Genomic DNA, 21,486 nt, shown 5'->3' on the forward strand with positions numbered 1-21,486 from the left:
CACACAGTAGTAGCAGCTCCAGCCGGTCTCGGTGTGGGCCATCTCTGTCACCTCCGCTGCACTGTTTCCTTGGAGGTAGCCCATGCGGCGCAGACAGCCGTCGTGGAAGACCCTGGTGCAGACGCGGCATGGGAAGAGGCTCTCGGCGGTCCAGACTTCACAGATATCACACATCTCATCGTTGACAACCTGGCCGGAAGGAACAGGATTTGAAAGTACAGAGAGCGAGATCCTACGGGCTGCTGTGTGGGCCTGGGTCTCTCTGGAGCCACGGTGAAGGGTAAGAGTGTTCTTCCTGGTGGATGAGAACCAGGAAGCTCTTCTAGCTGCTTAGGGCTCTGTTACTATGTTTCTGAACAGGGATATGATTGGCACGTCATAGAGAATAATCTGTGTGACCGATTGTCCCAAGCACTATATGACATTTAAAATCCCAGCTGTCTTAATACTATCTATATGCCAGTAGAACCCCACAGTCATTGTATCTTACCCCAGTTCCCCTTTTCAAATTTCCCAAATGTCCCCTACAAAGGGTTAGTACCTTCTGTGGTTGAGAATCCATAGATGATAGGATTAGTTCAAGCTTTGTCATGCCGCCATTGCTTCCCACTCAAAAGTCCAAGTCTTACACTATGACTAATCCAAGCTATACTTAGTGTTTTATTCTTATGAAATATTGCTTCCCTTTGTGGTACTGGGGATAGAGGGACTTGAACACACAAGGCAAGCACTCTACACAGAGACACATTTAAACCCATCTTGTGGGGCAAGGACTGTTCTGAACCCAGCTTCCTCCTCTGGTTCAAGTCTCACCTCAACCACACCTAGTTTTCCCTGTCCTGTTCTTTGATCCTTTTAAAGGCTAAGACAGGGGAATCCTGCCTTAACGGAACACTCACAGGCTCCCGGGGATCCAAGCAGATATCTGGAGGTTTGTCGTCATCCAGCTTCCGGGTGGGTCTGATGAAGGCAGGGGGTGTGAATCGACTGGTCCTGTCAAACTCCTCAGGCTCAACTCCACGCCCATCTCGAAGCCGCTCCCAGGCTGCACGGTTGATGCTGCTCTCTTCCTGAACCACGGGGGCACTGGTCTCTGCTTCTTTTTCTTCCTGTACTTCCTGAACAGAGCCCTCCACAGTGCCGCGGCGGGACCCTGGTAGCTCACCCCCACGTCTAATGGAAGGCCTGTCCCGTAGTCCATCCTTGAAGGCTGACACAGCCAGGCTCACCTTCTGCACCTGCTCGACAGTCTGCCGCTTGGACATCAGCACCCCCATGGCTCTGCGGACAAAATCAGTCTTATCCATTCACGGAAAAGGCACGCACTATTAAATAGTGCAGCAAGGCATACTGGAAAGGGTTTATGCTAAGAAGTCAGAAGGCCTTGCTTGGTCTGCTTCTGACTGGTTGTGTGATTCTGGTTTTGTCATCTGTGGAATGAGGGTTATCTGTGCAGCGCACTTCACAGGGCTGTCATGAGGATACCATAATAAAACGAACCTGGGTAGGGGGAGATAGCTCCACCTTAGAGAGCTTTGTGCCAAATGCTTAAGGCCTGGGCTTGACCTCAGCATCACACACACACACACACACACACACACGCACACACACGCACACACGCACACACACATACACACGCACACACACCTCATACAAGAAAGGAGAAAAACAGTGCTTAATTAAGTAGAGTGTACCACACATATGTGGTAACTGTCTTCCTTGTTATGGAGAGCTGGTCTAGCCCAGGGGCACCAGGTCTCTGCAACTCTGAGGCGGTTGGGGTGGTTGAGACTCTAGACCTCAAGTTTTTCATCTTCTAAAGCAGACTTAACCTATTTCAGGTTTTCTGATTGCAAGAAATCTCCTCCAGTGAGCACTGTGCACAGTTCACCCAGGGTCTTATCGAGTGCTGGCTAACTTTCAATCCAGAGTGAATGAATTTCTATTCTTAGAAGACTCCTTAATCAGGCAGCCAGGAAGCTCCATCACCTCCACGTATGTGGTCAAGGTCACAAACACCCCTCGATCCCCTCTCATGGGTCTCCCACTCACAGACAATAGGCTTAGTCAAGCTCTACGGTGGGTGCCTTTGCTCTTCTAAGACTTTATTTCTGCTAACGCTCACATTTTCACCTTTGCTTTAGACTCTCCAATAAGGTCCATAATTTTTCACAAGTTAAAAGGAATCTCACCCCGGTTCCCTGCAGAACCACAGTACAGCGTGGGAAAGTAAGGGCAGGGCACGGTGCATTGCAAAGCTGGTCTACGCCTTCCTACTCTAGGAAGCCTCCTGGAAGATGGCTGCTCTTAGCAGAGCAACAGTCCACGTCAACCTTGTGCTCAACACACGCTAATCAAGGCGTATGGAACAGTGCCACGTTCGTGTCACTAAGCCCTCATCATAGGAAACGGAGACGGACTGCACCACACCACACAAGCTTTTAAACATCAGACTCCAAGGAGGAACTCCAGGACCACTTAGAGCTGAGACAGGACCGACAGACCACCTATCCATTAGCCTTCTCTTACAAAACAATGTAGACACACAGGAAACATGGGTGTCTCCTGGGAAGGAGACAGTCACGAGAGGGCAGAGGCTCTGTGATTCCGTTTCTGTGAAACGTCCAGGAAATCTAGGGAAATAAACTGGTGCCTCCCGAAGTCTGCAGAGAGCTTGTGGGTGGGTGTGCTGCTAATAGGTGTGGCCTTATTTGGTGGTGGTGGGGCAACAAAGGCGTTCTGATGTAGGAGCATGGTGATGACTGCCTAGCTGTGCAAATGCTAAAAATAATTTAGTGCTACACTTTAAATGAGTAAATTTTATGCTACAAACTATATAGCAATCTGGCTATTTTTGAGGATTTTAAAAAAAGTGTGAGACCACACTATCAGGTCCCAGAGGACCTCAGGGAATGTGTGAGAAGCTATCTTCAGTTTATTTGGGGGAAAGTGGCAGCAGGGGAAAGGTAGCGACAATGAGAGGACTACTATACTAGGCTGGGCAAGAGGCTGAGTGAGGGCTGGCAATGAATAAGAGCAGGTATGACGCTGAGTGCATTTGCTGCCATGAAAATAGAATTGGGGACTTTTAGGAATAAACTGGTGACTGGCTGGCTCAAGGACAGAAGGGTAGATGGCAGTTTTAAGTAGACTAGAAGAAGAGAAGAACCAGCCAGAGAATTGGAAATAAGTTGGGGAATCACTGGGTTAAGGAACCCTGGGACACTCAGGCAGCAGCATGAATGTTTCCCAGGGCTCTCTACAGCTTTTAGGATTGGATCCTTTAAGTCTGTGCCTTACGGCTCGTGAGGTACCTTACATTCAAACTTTTCCCTCTCTTCTCTGTGTTCCAGGCTCTACTAGTCCTGCTCCAGTCTTTATTTGACATGCTTTCTCTATTTCTGGAAAGTATGAGCACCAATTACTGACTCCTCTTTCCAGCTCGCTCAAGTGTTATTTCTTTGGGGAAGTCACCACAGTCTCCAGACTGGAGTGCTCCCAGACCAGGCTCTTTCTCTAGAGCAGCCTCCAGACTGGAGTGCTCCCAGACCAGGCTCTTTCTCTAGAGCAGCCTCCAGACTGGAGTGCTCCCAGACCAGGCTCTTTCTCTAGAGCAGTCTCCAGACTGGAGTGCTCCCAGATCACGCTCTTTCTCTAGAGCAGCCTCCAGACTGGAGTGCTCCCAGACCACGCTCTTTCTCTAGAGCAGTAACTTCCCTCATCATATATTTAATGGGATGACTATCTGATCAATGTCAACTTCCTCTGACTAGTTCACCCTGCACAATACCCACCTCCACCCTAGTGAGGTCTCTGGAACATAATAGACGCTAATAAGCATTTTCAAAACCAGGCATGGCGGCTCATGCCTGTAATTCTAGTACTCCAGGGACTGAAGCAAGATGGCTGCTGTGAGTGCAGGGCCAGCCTGGGATACAGAGGAAGACACAGTCTCAAAACACAGGGTGGATGGCTTCTAAGGATGATACCCAAAGTTGGCCTCTGCCTCCACATGCATATATCCGTACACACACACACACACACACACACACACACACACACGCACACACACACACACACACAGAGCCCTCTGTACATGCAGACACATACATACAGATAAAACCCAAGCCAAATCTTTGCAGTTAATTGTCAAGAAGTCTTCCTTTTCCCAGCAGAACCTTACTATGTACCGTGCCTGGGACAGTCACATATTGTTTCCAGAAATATTTACTGCTTGTGCACACCACAGTGGTACAAATTTCTACTCCATGACTTCCTGTTACTAAGCAAACTCATATATTCTCAAAAAAAATTTTTTTTGAGACAGGGTCTCACTATGTAGCTGTGGCTATCCTGCAACTCGCTCTGTGGACCAGGCTGGCCTCAAACTCACAGAGGTCTTCCTGCCTCTGTCTCCTGAGTGCTGGGATTCAAGGTGTGTGACACCATGCCTGACAGAAACCCATATTCTTTTTTTTTAAAAAATATTTATTTATTATGTATACAATACTCTGTCCGTGTATGTGCCTACAGGCAGAAGAGGGCACCAGATCTTATCACAGATGGCTGTGAGCCACCATGTGGTTGCTGGGAACTGAACTCAGGACCCTTGGAAGAGCAGGCAATGCTCTCAACCACTGAGCCATCTCTCCAGCCCGTGAAACCCATATTCTTGAATTGGTAAATTGAGAGGACCTGCCTCTTCCATGTTAGTTTATAAAATTCAGGCTAGAAACTCAAAAGGATAAAAACCCTGACATAGAAAACTAAAGAATATTTTCTGTGAATGTGTCTTCCAGGGCAGTGGTTCCCAACCTGTAGGATCAAACGACCCTTTCTCAGGGTCACATATCAGATATTTACATTACAACTCATAAAAGCAGCAACATGACAGTTATGAAGTAGCGATGAAGTAACTTTATGATTGGGGCACTGTATTAAAGGAAGGCTGAAACTGCTGATCAGTGGACAAAGCGGATTCTTTTTAAAGAATAATCTTATTTTTATGAGTGTTTTGATCACATGTATGTCTGGTACTACTTGCATGTCCAGTGTCTTCAGAAGCCAGAAAGTGGCATCAACTTCTCTAGAACTGCAGCTACAGACGGCTGCGAAGCACTGTATGGGGGCCAGGAATTCAGCCCAGGTCCTCTGGAAGAGCAAGTGTTCTAACCACTGGGCCACCTCTCCAGGCTCTCAAAGTAAATTCTGATTAAAACATATTTCCCTTCTTCCTATTTAAAATAAATATCAGGGGCTGGAGAGAGAGCTCAGCAGCTAAAGCTCACGAAGGCTCCAAGGTCTGTGCTCAGCACCCAAGCGTGGCAGCTCACAAACGCCTCCACCTTCATCTCTGGCTTCCACAGACACCTGCACTTAAAAGCATATACTGCTCCCCCATACAAATAAATAAAAAGCTAAAATAAAAAAGATGCTTTGTTCCTAATATTAAAAAGATGGACGGCATAAGGAAGACTCAAGAGTGTGAAAACCACTGAGGTGCAAGTGTGTCTCTGTCAAAAAAAAAAAAGTCCAAAACATGCGAGCCCATTAGCGAACGGGGCACAGCCCCAAATGCCGGCAGTGACTGTGGCCTGTGGATGAGAATGGCCCCGTGGGCCCACGTGTTTGTGTACTTGGTCCCCAGTCGGTGGGGCTGTTTGGGAAGCGTTAGGAGATGTGGACTTGATGGAGGAGGTGTGCAGCTAGTGTTCTGCTTGTGGATCAAGACGGGAGCTCTCAGATGCTTCTCCGACTGCCCATTGCCACGCGGTCACTCTGCCATCGCGGAGTTTAGTGCTCTGGGGGCATAAGCCCAATCACACGGGTCTCTTTTATAGGTTTCCTTAGTCACGTGATCTTACTACAGCAACAGAAGAGGAACTAAAGCGGGGTCTGAGTTTCAGTGAATGAATGTATCCAGTTTTCACATTTTCTGTTCTATGTTTTCCACTTTCCCTTCCTACCCCCTTTCCCGAGTTGGCAGCTAACTTTGGTGTGAGATAGTTTATTGCTTTGGACTATCTGTTAAAGCCTGTGTCTGGAGCATATATTCTAGGTGTTTAGAACATTCACATTCTTTTATAGGCCTCAATGACCTAAAGAGGGTTGCCAGCCTTAAGGGTGTTGAGGAGAATGTATGTTAAAGCTAGACTATGGGGTTCTAGATGGGCCTATGATCCCAACACTGCCTGGATGCTTCATGGGCAGTAGCTGTGTTCAAGTCCCATAGATACACAAAGAAGAGGAATGCTAAATCAACACACAATCATTCCCTGTTTTTCTTTTTAAAAAGATTTATTTCTTTTTATTTTACGTGTATGAGTGTTGTGACTGCATGTATGTCTGTGTACTTTATATGCATTACCCACACAGGCCAGGAGAGGGAGTCAGATTTCCTGGAAATGGCGTTACAATCAGTTGTCAGTCACTATAAATGTCAGAAATCAAACCCTGTCCTCTGGAAGAGCAGCCAGTGTTCTTAACCACTGAGTCATCTCTCTGGTCCCCCTCACTGCTATTTTCAATACATCTTATTTAGTTAAAGCTACCAGCTGGGTGGTGGCACACGCCTTTAACCCCAGCACTCGAGGCAGAGGCAGAGGCAGAGGCAGAGGCAGAGGCAGAGAGGCAGAGGCAGAGAGGCAGAGGCAGAGAGGCAGAGGCAGAGAGGCAGAGGCAGAGAGGCAGAGGCAGAGAGGCAGAGGCAGAGAGGCAGAGGCAGAGAGGCAGAGGCAGAGAGGCAGAGGCAGAGAGGCAGAGGCAGAGAGGCAGAGGCAGAGAGGCAGAGGCAGAGAGGCAGAGGCAGAGAGGCAGAGGCAGAGAGGCAGAGGCAGAGAGGCAGAGGCAGAGGCAGAGGCAGGCTGATCTCTTTGAGTTAGAGGCTAATCCGGTCTACAAAGCGAGATCCAAGACAGCCAGGGCTCCACAGAGAATCCCTGTCTTGAAAAAACCAAACCAAACCAACCAACCAAAGGAAACCCCCAAACTACCCTCTAATGATTCTCCATAGTGATTCAGAATCATCAAAACAGTTTTAGTGTCTAGTAATTGTACAAAATAATGGGTTCCATTATGCTTTTCCACACATATAACAGAATGTACTTTGAACATACTTGCTCTTGATTACCCGTTCTCATCCCTTTTCCCATTGGTCATTCCTCTTTATGAAAAAATCCCCTTCTACCCTGACATCTTTTATATAAGTCTACATTCAAATATGAACGAAAAGAGGGAGCATCATCTGAGTCTGTCTTACTTGTTTAACTTGATGGTCTCTGGCTCTACTTACCTTCCTGTAAATACTTCGCTCTGCCTGAGAGCCGAATAAAATTCCATTGTGTGTAAATGCCACATCTCATTCCCCGTCCATCTGTGGACGGGCATCTAATAATCTGACTACTGTGGAGAGTGCCACAGTAACATGAGTGTAGCTGGACACGGGGCACACACACACACCTTTAATCCCAGCGCTCAGAAGGCAGAGGCTGCCAATCTCTGGGAGTCTGAGGCCAGCCTGGTCTACAGAGTCACTCCAGACTAGTCAAGTCGAATAGTGAGACCCTGCCTCAAAACACATAACCAAAAAGGTACACATATATCGCAATATCTCTACTTTTTGTTTGTTTTGAGACAGAGTCTCTGTGTGGCTCAGGCTGGTATGAAACCACACACACATATATACATACATATATGTTTCTCTCTTTCTCTTTCTCTGCAAAGCTGGCCTGGATGTCAGGGTCCTCCTACCATAGCTTCCTGAGTGCTGGGATCCCAGGCATATTTCACTGTGCTTGGCTTAGTTATCTCTGGTGTATTCTGATTTTAGGTTCCTTCAGGTACACAACTCAGGAGTAGACAGTATGGCAGTCTTATTTTAGTTTTTTTTGACCTCTGTGCTTATTTCCATAGGGACTGGACTAATAACCCAATATCCATGTTAGCATTGTTGTGTTTTCACGACGACAGCTATTCTGACTGGGGTGAGGTGAATCTCAATGCAGTTTAGATTTGCATTTCCTGGTGACAAAGCATGGTGAACAGTTCTTCTTTTAAAATTTTTTTAAAGATTTATTTATTTATCTACGTACATTGGGGTTTTGCCTGCATATATGTCTGTGTGATGATGCCAGAACTGGAGTTACAGACAGGTGTGAGCTGCCATATGGGTGCTGGGAATTGAACCCGGGACCTTTGGGAGAGCAGTCAGTGCTCTTAACCACTGAGCCATCTCCCCAGCCCCAGAAGTTCTTTTATGTGTTTATTTTCCATATAAATGTCTTTTGAGACATTTCGTTCAACTTATTCTCTCTCTCTCTCAATCTCTCTCTCTCTCTCTCTCTCTCTCTCTCTCTCTCTGTCTCTCTTTCTCTCTCTCTGTCTCTGTCTCTCTCTAATACAAGGTTTCTCTCTGTAACAGCTTGTAGACCAGGCTTACAGAAACCTGTCTGCCTAATTCCCAAGTGCTGGGACCCAAGGCATGTGCCACCACTGCCCGGCGTGATTCTTTTCCTTTGGCAGTGCTGGGACTGACCAGGGCTTTGAGCATGTCACTCAGGAACTCCATCCCACTCTTCCTTTGGATTTAAAGATGGCTGTGATTCCTAACAGTGTGGGGATGGGAGGTCTACCAGTGAGTGACTGGCAAAGGACGCCTGCTCTGTGACGGGACATGGGAAAGATGTGAAAGACTACAGTGGCTTTGAAAAAAAGAGAGGTCACGAGCCAAGCAATGTTGGTGGACTTGAGAAGCTGGAAAGACAAGGAACAGGCGCACCCCTGGAGTCTCCAGAGAGCTGTGCACCCCTGCAGACGGTCACCTCAAAGCTAGCCTAGTGAGACTGTGGCCCATCACTGGCTCCAAGAATGGGAAAGAGAATGGATTTGTATTTTAAAGGGGAAATAATGACAGAGAAAAGGAAGAAAAGGGTGGAGTAAGAGAATGCAAGGAGAAAAGAGCTGCACTCTCCGCGACAGACCGATTCTTTTAAAACCACAGTGTTAAACAACATTTACTAACGCCCATCCCCTTCCTGAGACAAGGTCTTTCTGTGTAGGCCTGGCTGACCTGGGACTCCATGCTGGCCTTGACTTGAAGATATCCACCTGATTCTGACTCGTGAGTCAGATTAAAGGTGTACACACCACCATGCGCCTTCCAACTTATTAAAGCATTTTTTAAAAACAACGGCAAGAGAGGAGGAATAATTTCAATAGGAAACTACAAAATAGCTTAATAGACAAACTATATAAAGTTTGATTTGAGTTTTTAAAATACAAAGATAAGAGCAATAGTTCCCAAACAGTGAATAAACTGGATTCTGAGGATAGGGAAAGTCTATGACAAAACTTCAGGAGTTAAATGAGTGGGCTGAAGTCCATAGAAAGTATAATATATACTTATATTTCTTTTTTTAAACATTTAATGATTTATTTAACTTTATTTTATGTGCATTGGTGTGAAGGTGTCAGATCTTGTGGAATTGCATTTTCAGACAGTTGTGAGCTGCCATGTGGGTGCTGGGAATTGAACCCGGGTCCTCTGGAAGAACAATCAGTGCTCTTAACCGCTGAGCCATATCTCCAGCCCCTATACTTATATTTCTAACAAACAGTAAAAGCCATCCTTTCTTTGTTTTTAAAATTATTTATTTATTTTATTTTCGTCAGTGTAACAGATTGTAAAACACTAGAGCTTGGCAGTGCCCACCTGGCCCCTGGGGCTATAGGGAGTGCACAGCTCTCCAGACAGACAGGAGGAGCCTCTATGTCAGAAGACTTAGAGAGCAGTGATGAGATTTTTATGTTGATTAGAAAGCATGGGCTGAAACGTAGCTGGAGACGTTTATCTGGGGATCCAGAATATACTAAAATCACTTTCCAGGAGTCACCGGGAGAGCTGCAGTGTGCTTTGGCTTTTTCTGATGACATAAAAAGGGATACTGAACATCACTCTGCAGGGCATTAGCGTCTGGAAACAGACACCTCCCAACACTGTAGCTCTTCCCACTGTCTGCTTCCACCCACTGACCCATGTCAGGAAACCACTTTCTCAGTCTGAAGATAAGAAGATAGCTCAGACGGCAATGAAGTCACTGCAATTGTTTCGGGAGTTTATTTTTGGGAGAACTTTTATGAAGACAGAAGCTTACATGCACTAAGAAAATAATCAAGTATAAAAAGTAAGTAACATAATACCCTTGTCATCGTTTCTTTGAACACGGCTATTCTTTTCATTACAGATAGTTCATTTTTCTAGATCACTGTATGCCTCTAAAGCAAAGATTGTGAAGTGGAACCATTATTAGGAAGCCATTAAGATCCAAATGAGACCTCACGCCATTTTTTTGTTTGTTCATTTTTCTCATCATTTTGAAATGACAGCTATGATTTGATTATAAGCTGTGAGGACACAACAGAATTAAACCTGAAGAACAACGCGAAATCTCTTAATGTCTAATGAAGAGGACTACAAAAGACACCTTGATTAAAAGCGAGTGTGCTGGGATAGCTGAGACGCGCACCTGCGGTGTTCAAGAAATTAACACAATCAGCTCTAATTCCTGGAGAAACAAGTGGCACTGATTAGTGACGGGAAAAACGGATGCCTGGTGAGAAAACCTGATCTCTCCTGTGCGGGAAGAAAGTCCTAGAAGAAGAGCAGCTTAAAAGGAAGTAAAAGATCTCACAGATTATTCCTAATGACTACTTCTTTGGCTGGTGGGTAGAATCTCTCTCTCTCTCTCTCTCTCTCTCTCTCTCTCTCTCTCTCTCTCTCTCTCTCTCTTTCTGCTTCTTCAACAAGAATGAAAAGGGGATAAGAAGATGTTGTCTCTCAGGAATGAGGTGACTATGTGCCTATCAAGGCTTTGTGGTATCCAGGAAAAAGAAAAACCTTCAGGGGCAGGGGCAGGCGGCGGGAGATAATAGTGTAGGCAAGTGGGGTTATCTGACTGTGGAACAGGAGGAAAAGAGAACGGCGAAGATCAGAACCTTTCCTTCAGCAGAGAAGGCTGTTTAGATGCATTTGTCAGGCAGAGCGAATATGTGGGCAGCTTAGAGTGTGCAAGACACACCCGTTCCTCGCAGAGCGCTTGCTTAGAATGCAATGGGATTATTTATAAGGGCGAAGTTGTGTGAGTGGAGCGGTTTTGCTCCACAGCAGGGGCTGGGAAAGAAACAAGGAAGGCGAAGGCAGCAAGGGAACCTCTCTTGCTAGGCACTCTGGCTGTGGAGAGGCTGAAGGGCAACCCTCCCAACAGGCAGGAATTTCCTTATTCAGCATGGTACCGTAAAGTATGCTTATCCACTTGAGCCTGATCCTTTGTATAGGAATGAATGCTGTTTGGAGGGCCCAGGAGCAATTAAAAGGGGTTTTCTGGAGCTTATGAGGGCTTTCCTAAGCAGGAACAGGCAATGCGAACCCCTCAGTGCGAAGAAGCAGGCTGAGGAGTACTGAAAGTTGAGTGTGGTGACACACACCTGTAATCCCAGCATTTGAGGGGCTGAGGCAGGAGCGTCATTGTTAATCTGAGGAGAGCCTGGTCTACAGAGGGAGAGAAGGAAAGAGACAGATGATAGATGGATGGTGGATGGTGGATGGATGGATGATAGATAGATAGATGGATGGATGATAGATGATAGATAGATAGATAGATGGATGGATGGATGATAGATGATAGATAGATAGATAGATGGATGATAGATAGATGGATGATAGATAGATAGATAGATGGATGATAGATGATAGATAGATGGATGGATGATAGATGATAGATAGATAGATGGATGGATGGATGATAGATGATAGATAGATAGATACATAGATGGATGGATGATAGATGATAGATAGATAGATGATAGATAGATGGATGATAGATAGATGGATGGATGATAGATAGATAGATAGATGGATGATAGATGATAGATAGATAGATGGATGGATGGATGATAGATGATAGATAGATAGATACATAGATGGATGATAGATGATAGATAGATAGATGGATGGATGATAGATGATAGATAGATAGATGATAGATAGATAGATGGATGATAGATAGATAGATGGATGATAGATAGATAGATGGATGATAGATGATAGATAGATAGATGGATGGATGATAGATGATAGATAGATAGATGGATGGATGATAGATGATAGATAGATGATAGATAGATAGATGGATGATAGATAGATAGATGGATGATAGATGATAGATAGATGGATGATAGATGATAGATAGATGGATGGATGGATGATAGATGATAGATAGATAGATGGATGGATGATAGATGATAAATAGATAGATAGATAGATAGATGGATGGATGATAGATGATAGATAGATAGATAGATAGATGGATGGATGGATGATAGATGATAGATAGATAGATAGATGGATGGATGATAGATGATAGATAGATAGATGATAGATAGATGATAGATAGATGGATGGATGATAGATAGATAGATAGATAGATGGATGGATGATAGATGATAGATAGATAGATGATAGATGGATGGATGATAGATGATAGATGGATGATAGATAGATGGATGGATGGATAGATAGATAGATAGATAGATAGATGGATGATAGATAGATGGATGGATGATAGATGATAGATAGGTAGATAGATGGATGGATGATAGATGATAGATAGATGGATGGATAGATAGATGGATAGATGGATGGATGGATGGATGGATGAGAGGAGGGTTGAGCTTATGGAAAAAGAAATGAAAACAAGGTAGAAAAAAATCTAGATGGCTCCTCTGCCTTTCACAGAACATCAATGTCGCAGAGATGACTGGGCAAAATAAGTTTATTTCAGACATGATGTCAGTATCATTTCTTTTCTTTTTTTCGAGACAGGGTTTGTGTATCAGCTCTGACTATCCTTGTTGGCCTCGAACTCTCAGAGATCCACCTCTGCCCCCTGAGTGCTGGTATTAGGCGTGTGCCACCGGCGCCTGGCTCCAGTACCTTCCTATTCATCAGTGTTGGCCAGAAGCGGGGCTTGTTTATCCCAGCTGCTCAGGATTCTGAGGCAGGGAATCACAAGTTCAAGGCCAGCCTGGACTGTGAAGTGAATTCAAGGCCAGCCTGGCAAATTAAGCAACACTCAGTCTCGAAAACCGAAAAGAGGGCTTGGGATGTGATTGAGCGGTAAAGAACGTGTCTAAGACAAGGGATCCTAGATTTAATTCCCAGTATTAAAAGCTAAAGAAAACAAAGGCAAATCTGGCTGAAACCTGGATCAGAACACGTCTCTGGAACTATGCTCAGTGCCTCACATTAGCACTGCCCCCTCCGGGGTGGAGCCTGAGCGAGCAAACGGTGAGTCAGGGTTCTGCGGTAAGAACACCCACCCACCACACAGCAACTATGAGTGGTTTTCTGGCCGCAGAGGGCAGTTTCTGCTACTATCTGTCTACAAAGGGGAGGGGGATAAAATTCTGGAACTTAGCCAGTTTCCACCACCACCATGGTGAGACGGGGAAACCACCACTTCCAAGTCTGTGTCCTGTAGACTACAGCTTGGCCCACAGGAGGGCAGCTTGCTAGGGGCATAAGAAGGAAGCTTAGGAAATGCATCTTCTTGGTCCTGTATCTGAGCGGAGAGCTGGACAGGAGCAGCAGCTGTGCATGAGTGTGTGGAATTTTAATTGGTTGATTAGTTCCTGGAAGCATGTCTCAGAAGGACTGACCAAGAACCTCAGGGAAAGCGCCACAAATAACATAGAAGGGAAAAGTTACAAAGTATAGAAAACCAACAGAACCGTGGTCTGTAAACATCAACCTAGAGCAGCGGTTCCCAGCCTCCCTAACGCTGTGACCCTTTAATACGGTTCCTCATGTGGTGCTGACCCTACCCCCACCCCACCATACAATTGTTTTACTGCTACTACATAACTGTAATTCTGTGTGTGTTAGGAATCGTAACGTAAATATCTGACATGCAGGATATCTGATATGTGGCCCGGTGAAAGGGACTTGCAACCCCCAAAGAGGTATCGCCCACGGGTGGAGAACCGCCGATTTAGAGAGCACAGCACAGACCCTGAGCTCACCACACACACCAGCATCAGCCTGCAGAACTCAAGCAGAGCTACAACAAAGAATTCCCTTACCCTCTGTCGGGCTCTGAGGTGACCCAAGCTGCAAATGGTCCAGGTCTTCTCTGCTGCCTGTTGCTTTAGGGAATCCAGCCTCTCAATTCAGTGTCGTCGGAGTCCGACTCTAGTTGTCGGTCCCTGGCCGGAGCCTACAGATGGGGTTCAGTTCTCATTGTCTGTAGACCTTGAAGGTTTCCCTCCCCATCTCCTGCCGTCCACGTCTGCCTATTTGGGAAGACACAGTCACCCACACTGCAGAAAGATGTTCAGGACTTTCTAAGAAGCAGACAGGCTAAAGGCTGAGTGAAACTGTCTTCCTGGCCTCGGCGCAAGGCTGCGAGGCAGGAGGGACATCCTGCTGCTGCTTAATATTTACTGAAAGCTCACAGAGCTTTAATATACACGAGAACAAAATGATGGCATGATCTTTAGCCTCTGGGGGATTGGGCTGTCTTCATTAAAAGCTACAGCTCTGACTTCCCACAGAAGCCGAGCAACAGTTAAGAAACATCACACTGGCAGTGATTGGCTGGTGGGATTGCACTCAGCAAGTGAATTTTTCCAGCAAGATGGAGAGGCACTCCCTGTTTTCTGCTTAGATCCCCAAAGCACAGATTCAGCTCCACTTATGCAGTTATTATACCTTAATTATTACCATTTGCTTGCTTTTTGAGGCTGTAAATGTGTGTGTGTGTGTGTGTGTGTGCAGCCTACTATGTGTTTGGCACAAATAAGTGCTAATAGCTGTTGGTAGGATAAACAAATGGGATCTTTGCCTATGAGGATGCAGAGACTATGTGCATGTGTAGGAGCATGCGTGTAGGATGCAGAGAGTATGTGCATGTGTAGGGGCATGCGTGTAGGATGCAGAGAGTATGTGCATGTGTAGGAGCATGCGTGTAGGATGCAGAGAATATGTGTAGGGGCATGCATGTAGGATGCAGAGAGTATGTGCATGTGTAGGGGCATGCGTGTAGGATGCAGAGAGTATGTGTAGGGGCATGCGTGTAGGATGCAGAAAGTATGTGCATGTGTAGGGGCATGCATGTAGGATGCAAAGAGTATGTGCATGTGTAGGGGCATGCGTGTAGGATGCAGAAAGTATGTGCATGTGTAGGGGCATGCGTGTAGGATGCAGAGAGTATGTGTAGGGGCATACGTGTAGGATGCAGAGAGTATGTGTAGGGGCATACGTGTAGGATGCAGAGAGTATGTGTAGGGGCATGCGTGTAGGATTAAAATAAAAGGTGTTGCTGGAGCTAAATTTTGAAGATGAGTGGGAGTTAACCCAGTGGATGAGGAAAAAAAAAAGCATTCCAGGAAGAGGTAAGAACACATGCCAAGCATGGAGCTATAAGGGGACTCCATCATGACTTAGAGCTATGAAGCCAGCTGGATAGAAATAGGCAAGGAAATCTGCATTCACATATGAATTAGCATCAGCTCAAAGAACTGCTTTGATGTAGTATGCTTAAAATATTTGTTAACAGAGCCTATTCATTTCAATCCAGGGATGGGGGAGTCTGGCCAGGATGATGAGGGGCAGTCCTGACAAACCCCAGGGCTGAGCAGTGAGTGCACTGTGACCTTTCTTTCCCAACTTCCTAACAGGAAACTCTTCCCCTCAGCCTAAGATCTGGCAGGTGTAGTAATCACTGGGGCTTTGTCTATGGGAGACATAAGCTTGAAAAACAAACACAAGCAAGAAGAGGATGCGCCAGCCATCTTGCTTAACGTCCACGAGAAGACCACAGGGACAGGAAACGTTTTCAAGATCAGAGCCTATGATATATAAAGGGCCTTGTAACTTGTGATGCGCTACCCAAACATATGACCAGCACAGGAAGGCAGGAGTGTGTGTGACCAGTTCGCTCAACACACACAGGCAAAAGCAACTTTGGAAGGGGGGTTGGACTGTGGCTGCCTGTAGAAACACCTCTTAGCAGCGCGCTGTCAGTGACACCTGGGAAAAGGACACACTCTATTCTGGCTGCCATACCTAGCCCGTGAAGCTCTATTTTCCCCAGTCCTTTCCCTGCACTTTAAATTAATAGTGAACGAGTGAAGAAATGCAGACCAAGTCTATGCAAACCCCTCAAGGACAAGAACTTCCCTATTTATACGGCACAGCGCCGGCAAGTCAGCAGCACTTAGGATGTGTGCAGACCTCTGAGGGGATTGCTGGAAGGTGGGTGGAGAGCAGACAAGATGCTGTAATGGAACCAATAATCATGTCTCTAGACGGACACTGACAGTTCAAGCTTCCTGATCCAAAGGCGGCAGCGCAATTCCAGTCAGGACTTAGTCATTAAGACTGGCGGACAAGTAGATAATGATATTCCCATCAGATATGAATAAGTAAATTTGGGGGATGAAGAAGCATTGCTAGAAAGGCGTGTGGGACGAGGGTCACCGGCTGCTAGAGCTGAAGAGATGGGATACATCAGCATAAATACGAGCCACTTAGGAACAGGTGTACTGGGAAGAAACAAGGGGTGTGGGAAATGGACCTGCGGAGGTTTTATTATCCATGTTCCAAGCAAAGGAAACACTTAGAAAACACACGGGTAAAGCTGGCAGAAGAAAGTGGTTAGAATGTGGTCAGGGAATTTGTGGAAGAGCCAAGGCTGAGAAATTCATATCTATTTGTGCTTACTCAGGTGGGGAAGGGAACTTCTTTCTTTTCCTTTGGAATGAAGCATTTTCGAGAAGACTAAGGCTGTCCAGTAACACCCACCACACACATTCTGACTCAAGCTGTGCTTGGGTACTGTTCTGACAAGTTTTGAAACACAATGTTTACTCAATACTAGACATCAGGAGATGGTACTGAGAATCCAAGATTTGAGGAGCATTTGGATCAATCAAGTTATTTTCCCCTAAGATTACCAGGGAGTGTGATACTCAGAGCCCTTGATGAAATTACCAGTTTAATAACAACAATAGCAACAATATCGTAACAACACTTCAACAAGAAATATCTGAGAGCCTTTGACCCAGCTCTCAGGGGGCAGAGATAGGCAGATCTCTGAGTTCGAGGCCAGCTTCAAACAATTTTCCAGGACAGCTAAAGAGAGAAACTCTGTCTCAAAAAAAAAAATCAAAACCAAGCAAAGAACTATCTGAATTAGGACCGACTCCACCATATTTGCAGGCTTGCCTCAGTTCTCTCTTTAAACAATGGATGTGTTTGTTTTGGTCAGATGAGCTCATGAGAGGGCTTTCAGCTGAAAGGGGATCAGATACCTTTATAACAGGGGGATGCCCACGGATAGGAACCTCTGTCAGAATCTGCTTGTTGAGCTATGCATAAAGGTACCACAGCCATTACATCCTTAAAGGAGCCAAGTGGTTAAGGAAAAGCAAGCTCAGCTAATAACTGGTGAGTTAGGTTATTCGGTTTCCTCACTAGCTTGGTCTCTCTTCTCATCATGTAACTGCAGAAGCCCAAAAAAGCATTTTTTTTCTTTTTATCTTTTCTTTTTGAGACAGAGCCTAGAACTTGCTATTTAGCCAGGCTGGCTTTGAACTTGAGATTCTTCTGCTTCCACCTCCCAAGTGCCAGGATAATAGGCATATGTTACCACAGCCAGTGCAGAAAAATAGTGTTTTCTTGTTTGTTTGGTTTTGGTTTTCTGAGACAGTTTTCCTTGTAGCCCAGACTGGCATTTAACTTGTGGTGATCTCCCTGCCTCAGTCACAAAGTCGGTGTATATGTCTTCAAAGAAGCCCAGGACCAAGCCCGACTATAGGATGGACCTCTGCTCTGATTTGGCCATTGCTCTAGGAGGCTGGATTTATTAAAGGAGGAGGGTGCTGCTAGGTTTGGCTGTGCAGGAGGACAGAGACGAACAGGAACACTCCAGAATGGCTCTCTGGTAAATTCCATTGCTTGGCCCTTTCAACACTCCACTTTTGGATAAGAAGTCAGAATCTATCTTTGGGTCCAAAGTTAAATCCTTAGGATTCAGTTGGAATGAAAGTGTTGAGGGGGTGAGACAGGGGCATTAGTGTATCAGATTCAGGCTTTCTCTCCCAGAAGCCTTTCTTGGCTCTCACCCTTCCCACTCTCCTGCTTCCCTCACACTGAAGAACTCTTCGGTAAAGTGTCCCGAGTGGTATTTATGGATGAGTGTCCTCTGGTGTACGTAGAGGGCCACAAGGGAAGTGTGGGTGACTCAGAAGTGACAGTGTCTCCCTGTCTTTGTCCCCCAGATCCTGCAGCAGGGAAGGTGGCCCCAGGAGACTCTGTTGGGAGCCCCTTTAGTTCTCTCAAGCAAGTCCTGACAATCTGGGGATGGAGTGGATAGCCGCTCCCATGTTTCCATGTCAGTTAAACCGACCTTATCCATTTAGGAATCACATTTGCTGAGCATCTGCTACGGCAGAGCTCCATGCTTGACGCTACACCACAACTTATTACCAGCATCCACTCTTTCTTCTGCCCCTATTAGATACTTTCCTCTGAGTTAAATTTGAAGAACAGACGCCATCCTCCTAATGTTTGTGATCTCTGCGTCACAAATACCTAATGTTTAAATGGGGCAAGTTTGTGAAACTGTTGTTATTACGTAAGATGTTCAAAAACCCTCTCCTCTTCCTTATTCCCTCCTCCAGAAACTTGGTCTTACTGCTCTCTGGATAGTCAAACTCAAGAGCTCAGATCTCCTATCTCTGATTTGGAGGCCTCACTGGTGCTGGTACCCCTTTGGCCCTGTGCTCTTAGAAGCAGTTTCTGTCTCCCCTAAAGTCCAGCTTGAAGCCAACCGGGCTATCATACGGAAGAGAAATTCTAATGGGGGCAGGGTGGGAATTGGAATGAAGAAAGGCCACAGTCCCACAGAGTCCCCACTCCTTTCCACTATGTTCAGGGGTACAAGTAAGGGAATGCTGAGGCCCATATAGGAGGTCAATGCCAAAGTCCTTGGAGCTATGATGCTACAAACGTATCCAATTTTTCCAGGCAAGGGTTCCTTCTGGGCATCTCTGGGACACAGGCTGAGATAACCTGGGGTTCACCAAAACCACCTGGAAGGTCCCTGGGGTCCCTAGATGGTCTCGCATGGAGCCAAGTCCAGAGACTACCTTGATGCTGCCACTCCTACACAGAAGGCCTCTCTGGGGGCCTGGGGAGGATGCCCTCTAGACTGGGGCTGTGCAAGGCAGAAAGTGCAGAGCGCCCTGGGCGTCTCCCTTCATGCTACCCCACGGACTCCCTTAGGGGTACAGATGGCAGTCACTGGGGTGCATCCAATTGCACAGGGGCCCCCCTGGGGGCGGCTCCCACACCAGCATCCAAGTCCGGGGAGGACTGTCCAGGACCGCAGACCCGCCCCTCAGGGTGACGGCCGGGTCCCACCGCCCCCGCCCTCGCTTACCGGGACAGTCCCCGTGCGGGACGCGGGTCCGAGGCCGGCGGACTCTAATGCCGCGGGCCCGCGCTGCCCACGGCCGCTCCGGAGCCGACGTGCTGGGTCGAGCGCCGGGAGCGGGCGGCGCGGGCGGCGCGACAGGCTGAGGCGGCGGCGCGCGCGCCCGGAGCACGCCCACCCGCTGCGCGTGCACCCGCGCCCGGCGCCTCCGGCCGGCCCGTGGGCGCGCGCCGCCCCACCCTCCCGAGCCGCGGGCGCGGACCGCGCTGCTGGGCTAGCCGCGGGCGTGGCGCGCGTGGCGCGCGGTGGGAGCACGGGTGAGCTGCTGCGGCGGCGGCCGAGGAACTGGCTGTCCGGGTGCCAGGGGGCGCCCGCACGAGTAGCCGGCACTGCGGCGCGGAGACTGCACCAGCCCGGCCGCCCGCGGCAAGGTCAGCGCGCGCCGGAGCTGGCCCGAGTCTGGGCTGCAGGCGTTGTAGCGAAGCTCCCACCGACCCGCTCCCGGGGCAGAGCAGGGTACGTGCGGATGCTGCCACCAGCCAACACCTGCTCGGGCTGGGAAGAACGCACCTATCCGACTCTGTCAGCGCACCCACCCAGGTCTCCGGGCTCAGCATGGGGCACTTACCGTCAGGTACCCACTGGGCTCGGGAGTGGCCAGAGGAACCTTCACAAAGACCGTAGCTGCTTGCCCTGTGCGCTTGGTCGGAGGCTATTGGTCCTCCACCTCCAGCAACAGAGCTGTTCTGTCATGTAACCCACTTTTTGTTGCAGCAACCTCAGCCCTCAGACTAGCCAAACAGCCAGCTTGTCAGGCCGCTAGCGTTTCTGAGAACTGTAACGCGCATTGCAACAAACTCCACGCTTTGAAGAGGGCAAGAAAAAGACCAAGTCACAAAGCATCTAGCAACTAATTACAGGAAAATAACAGACGATGTGTACATATCCCCAGAACACTCTTATCTAAATTACATTTTAGAGACGTCTTCATTTGTGTCTATCAAACACAACTCACGTTAATTTTTGAGCATTTAGTATCCCCCCCACCACACTTTCCAGGTGTTATGGGGGAATACTTTGTTCTTAATGTAGAATTTACGTAAATATAGTAGTATATATTATTATATGATTATAAAACTGATAATAAAAAATGCCAAGTGCAAAGGTACTATTTTAAATACATTAAATGCCACTCACTGTGTAGCTATGACCACTCTGTAATAGAGCTCCGGGTGGCCTCAAACTCCAGGCAGCCATTCAGCCCTCCTGCCTTAGCTTCCCAGAGTGCTGGGGTTACAGGCATGAGCTCCCATGGTGGGTGACAACACTGTGCCTTGGAGAAATTGTACTGAGGCACAGAGATTAAACAACTGGCCCAAGGGAGCAGAGTTACTACGTGATGGAAATGAGATTGAAACCCAGGTGTTCTGATATCAGAATCCAAATTGCTGTTGAGGACTGAGAGGCAGCTAGACATCACAACCCATAGCTACAGAATTAGTGTTAACAAGGGTCACTATCTTTCTTTTCCTGTGAAACTAACATTGAAGAGCAGGCTGCGCTGTCCATGTGGTGTGGGGTACTCATCTTTAGAATTACGTCAGACCAGCAGTTTCAGACAGGGACCATAGAACTGTCGATAGTGTGCCATTCCTAGGCTACTTGATGGGCCTATATGAAAGAGAAGGCTGTTATAATGTCCTCATAGAAGTGTCAAAAAAGGAAAGAATTTCTTCTTTCCTTCAAAACTATGTCTTGTGCATCTGTAATATGCCATTCCTTGAAGAAACAGGGAACAAAAAGGCACTGTCCTCCTGCCAAGGAGCTGTAATATCAACCCTGAGGGATTCACCCTAATACCCAAGGCAACCATAATCACTTCCCGAAGCCCCTGTGATAGTTTGAATGTAACTGGCCCCCATAAGCTTATAGGGAGTGGCACTATTAGGAGGTATGACTTTGTTGGAGTAGGTATGGCCTTGTAGGAAGTGAG

The 21,486-nt window shown here is 47.0% G+C and overlaps 1 protein-coding gene across 7 annotated transcripts in view; it reads right to left on the reverse strand.

Annotated features, from left to right (window-relative positions):
- Phf24 (PHD finger protein 24) overlaps positions 1 to 20,323 on the reverse strand; it is a 30,500-nt gene extending 10,177 nt beyond the window's left edge. Inside the window, exons 1-4 of one of the 7 annotated variants that reach the window (XM_075967399.1) lie at positions 20,122 to 20,323; positions 14,137 to 14,346; positions 900 to 1,281; positions 4 to 189 (exon numbers count right to left, since the gene is read on the reverse strand). In XM_075967399.1, coding sequence (XP_075823514.1) covers positions 4 to 189; positions 900 to 1,277 — 564 coding nt within the window. In that variant the 5' untranslated portion in view covers positions 1,278 to 1,281; positions 14,137 to 14,346; positions 20,122 to 20,323. Of the gene's footprint in view, positions 1 to 3; positions 190 to 899; positions 1,282 to 14,136; positions 14,347 to 19,499; positions 19,739 to 20,121 lie in introns of those variants that run through there. The other 6 variants (XM_075967402.1, XM_075967401.1, XM_075967400.1 and 3 more) reach the window with 6 other exon arrangements.
- Positions 20,324 to 21,486: the final 1,163 nt, after the last annotated feature.

This window comes from Microtus pennsylvanicus, chromosome 3 (assembly GCF_037038515.1).
Source record: "Microtus pennsylvanicus isolate mMicPen1 chromosome 3, mMicPen1.hap1, whole genome shotgun sequence".
NCBI classification, from domain to species: Eukaryota; Metazoa; Chordata; class Mammalia; order Rodentia; family Cricetidae; genus Microtus; species Microtus pennsylvanicus.